This window comes from Nicotiana tomentosiformis, chromosome 10 (genome assembly GCF_000390325.3).
Source record: "Nicotiana tomentosiformis chromosome 10, ASM39032v3, whole genome shotgun sequence".
In the NCBI taxonomy this organism is placed as follows: domain Eukaryota; kingdom Viridiplantae; phylum Streptophyta; class Magnoliopsida; order Solanales; family Solanaceae; genus Nicotiana; species Nicotiana tomentosiformis.
Genome location: NC_090821.1, coordinates 72,829,218 through 72,831,781, shown reverse-complemented (window position 1 = coordinate 72,831,781; position 2,564 = coordinate 72,829,218). Strand labels below are relative to the sequence as shown.

The following is a 2,564-nucleotide window of genomic DNA, read 5'->3' as shown; positions in this document are numbered from 1 at the left end:
ATTAAATTATTATAGTCAAATCGGATATTCATTAAATCATAGATAATAAAATAAACTAGTGAGGTCATTCATATATTTGCCTAAGTCCAAAAAAACAAGAATTGAATATTAGAGAGATATATTCATGAAATTTCCTGGAAAAATTATAATGTGCAAAATCTTTATATTATCCAGTATCCTGAAAGTATAAAAGGGTCCCTAACTAAGTTTTAGGAATATCTCAATCTTTATTTTTCAATCTCCTATATATCTGCAATAACCAGAAAAAAAGCCTACTTTTCTCCCGAAATAAAAAGAAAAAAGAAAAGAAGAAGAAGAAGAAGAAAAAAAATATGACTGCAAACAAGAATGAATATGACAAATCTGAAGGCCAGTGGACAACAAATCTCTTCGATTGTTGGGATGATAGTTCTCTTTGTAATTACTCTGATAAACTCTTCTTTTGGTGGAAGAATACTTTTTTTCTTTTACTAATTATTTTTCTAGCCTTAAATCTTTTTAACTTTTTTGTAATTTTATCTTTTTGAAGGTGTGAAGACTTGCTTTTGTCCATGTGTTACCACAGGAGAGGTTGTTGAGATACTTGATCAAGGGGCTACATGTAAGAAAACTTTTAAACATTTAATAACAGGTTTCCTTATTAAACCAAGAATTTTCAATTTAATTAACACCAAATAAAGTTTTACCTGTAATATCACACTATAACATATTACCAATGAATGTGGTGGAATGGATAAGATCATTTTACTCTTAATCAATGGTCTCGGGATCCCTAGTAGGAAGCGCTTCCTCCTTTAATAATAATTTCTGCCAGGGGCGAAGTTAGGACGGCGGAAAGGGTTCATCTGAATCCTCTTCGTAGAAAAATTAACTGTATATGTAAGGTCATAATTATTTTTTATGCATAAATAATAGATGTTGAATACCCTTAGCATGTTTGTATGTTTATTCTTTAATATTTCGAATCTCCTTATGGTAAAAATTCAAGCTCCATAACTGGTTCCTATACGCATCATGAATCTGAATTAGTCGGGCTAGTGAGTACCAGAAATAACCATATGCTTATAAAAAAGCTAACACATTATGCTTAACTATAGTGCCACTTACATGAATGACAGCTAAAGGAGATGCTTGTCTTCTTGCTTATGCTATGGGTTCCATTCACTGTGGATGGATTTATGGAAGAAAATATCGAAGAAAATTGAGAGAACTTTTCAAATTACCAGAGACTCCATACTCGGACACTTTGATTAGTTGCTGCTGCTGCGTTTGTGGTATTTGTCAAGAGTACAGGGAACTTCAAAATCGCGGCGTCGATCCATCCCTAGGTAAAAACTAAAAACTAAGGATTCAAGTTATAAACACAGACTAGTTTTAAAGACTTTTAACATTATCAGTATAGTTTAACGTATGATAACAAGCTATCATCATTTTATAAGGTTGAAGGGGACCTTTGAAACAATGGTAAAGTTGTCTCCATATGACTTATATGTCACGGGTTCGACCATGAGAGCAGCTACTAATGCTTGCATTAGGGTAGACTGTCTCACACTGCCTTTCCCTGAACCCTACATAAACGCGTGATACTTTGTGCACCGAGCTGCTCCTTTATTTTCCATCATTTTATAAGGTTATCAACTAATGTTTAACAAAGAGACTTATTTATAATTACTTTATAAGTAATCTGATTGTGTAATTTTTTTTTATAATTATTTTATAAGTAATTTGATTGTGTAAATATTTTTTATAACATCAGGATGGGAAGGCAATGTGGAGAAATGGAAACGAGAAGGAGTAACTGTGCCACCAATTCCTACATTTACCATGGGTCGTTAGGCTCTTTTATCTGGAGTGCAGTGTGCTTGTTTGTGCTATGAGTTTTCGTTTTCTTTCTTTGATATATACCTTCCAATTGGAGCAAATGTAGAATGGTGTTGTTGCTACAATATTTGCTTGATTGTATTTGGTAGGTGTAGTGACGGAGCCATAATTCTCGCTTAGGGGCGTCCAAATATAAAAAAGTAAAAATACGATGAAATCAATTGACACTCATTGAACAAGGGTGCTTCCGCAACTGATAGTGTGTACTGTTTAACTATGTAATTATTACATTAATTAATAAATTTGTTTGTTGAATGATGATACTAGTAATTATTCAATTAGTGTTGTTACGCATACCTTCCCTCAGTCCATTTTGTTATGTACTTTTGAAACTTATTGTGGTATTAGGGAAAGTAAGGAGGAAGAAAAAAATACAGTAATTTTTTAGAACATGCGCTGCGGAAGCAACTATACAATATAGGCATCACATATATGTAAACTAGACAATGATATCATTACGAGATTGGAAGCACTAACCTCTTGAAATAATAGTATATCCCAACAATATCCCACTTAGACTCATAACCATGCGTCTACAACTCTAATACCCATTCTTTCTACTTGCTTGTCAAAAGTCTGCACCACTATTGTTACAATAAAGTATAATCGGTGCTTGAACCGAAGGAACTATATTAAGCTCTTTTAGAAAGTTCCCAAGCCAAACAACCTCTTTAGCTGCCTCA

The 2,564-nt window shown here is 33.2% G+C and overlaps 1 protein-coding gene across 1 annotated transcript; it reads left to right on the top strand.

Moving 5' to 3' along the window:
* The first annotated feature begins 210 nt into the window (after positions 1-210).
* On the top strand, positions 211-2,154 carry LOC104109840 (protein PLANT CADMIUM RESISTANCE 9). Its single transcript, XM_009619208.4, has 4 exons — positions 211-417; positions 530-601; positions 1,119-1,328; positions 1,757-2,154. The coding sequence occupies exons 1-4, from the start codon at positions 333-335 to the stop codon at positions 1,834-1,836; spliced, it is 447 nt and encodes a 148-aa protein (XP_009617503.1). The 5' UTR covers positions 211-332; the 3' UTR covers positions 1,837-2,154.
* Positions 2,155-2,564: the final 410 nt, after the last annotated feature.

What these genes read in the sequence shown, in the direction of transcription:
- LOC104109840 (XM_009619208.4), top strand. Translation starts at nt 333, where the DNA reads ATGACTGCAAACAAGAATGAATATGACAAATCTGAAGGCCAGTGGACA. An exon ending in ACTTGATCAAGGGGCTACAT is followed by an intron (nt 602 to 1,118) that starts GTAAGAAAACTT and finishes CATGAATGACAG; the next exon opens with CTAAAGGAGATGCTTGTCTT. An exon ending in CGGCGTCGATCCATCCCTAG is followed by an intron (nt 1,329 to 1,756) that starts GTAAAAACTAAA and finishes TTATAACATCAG; the next exon opens with GATGGGAAGGCAATGTGGAG.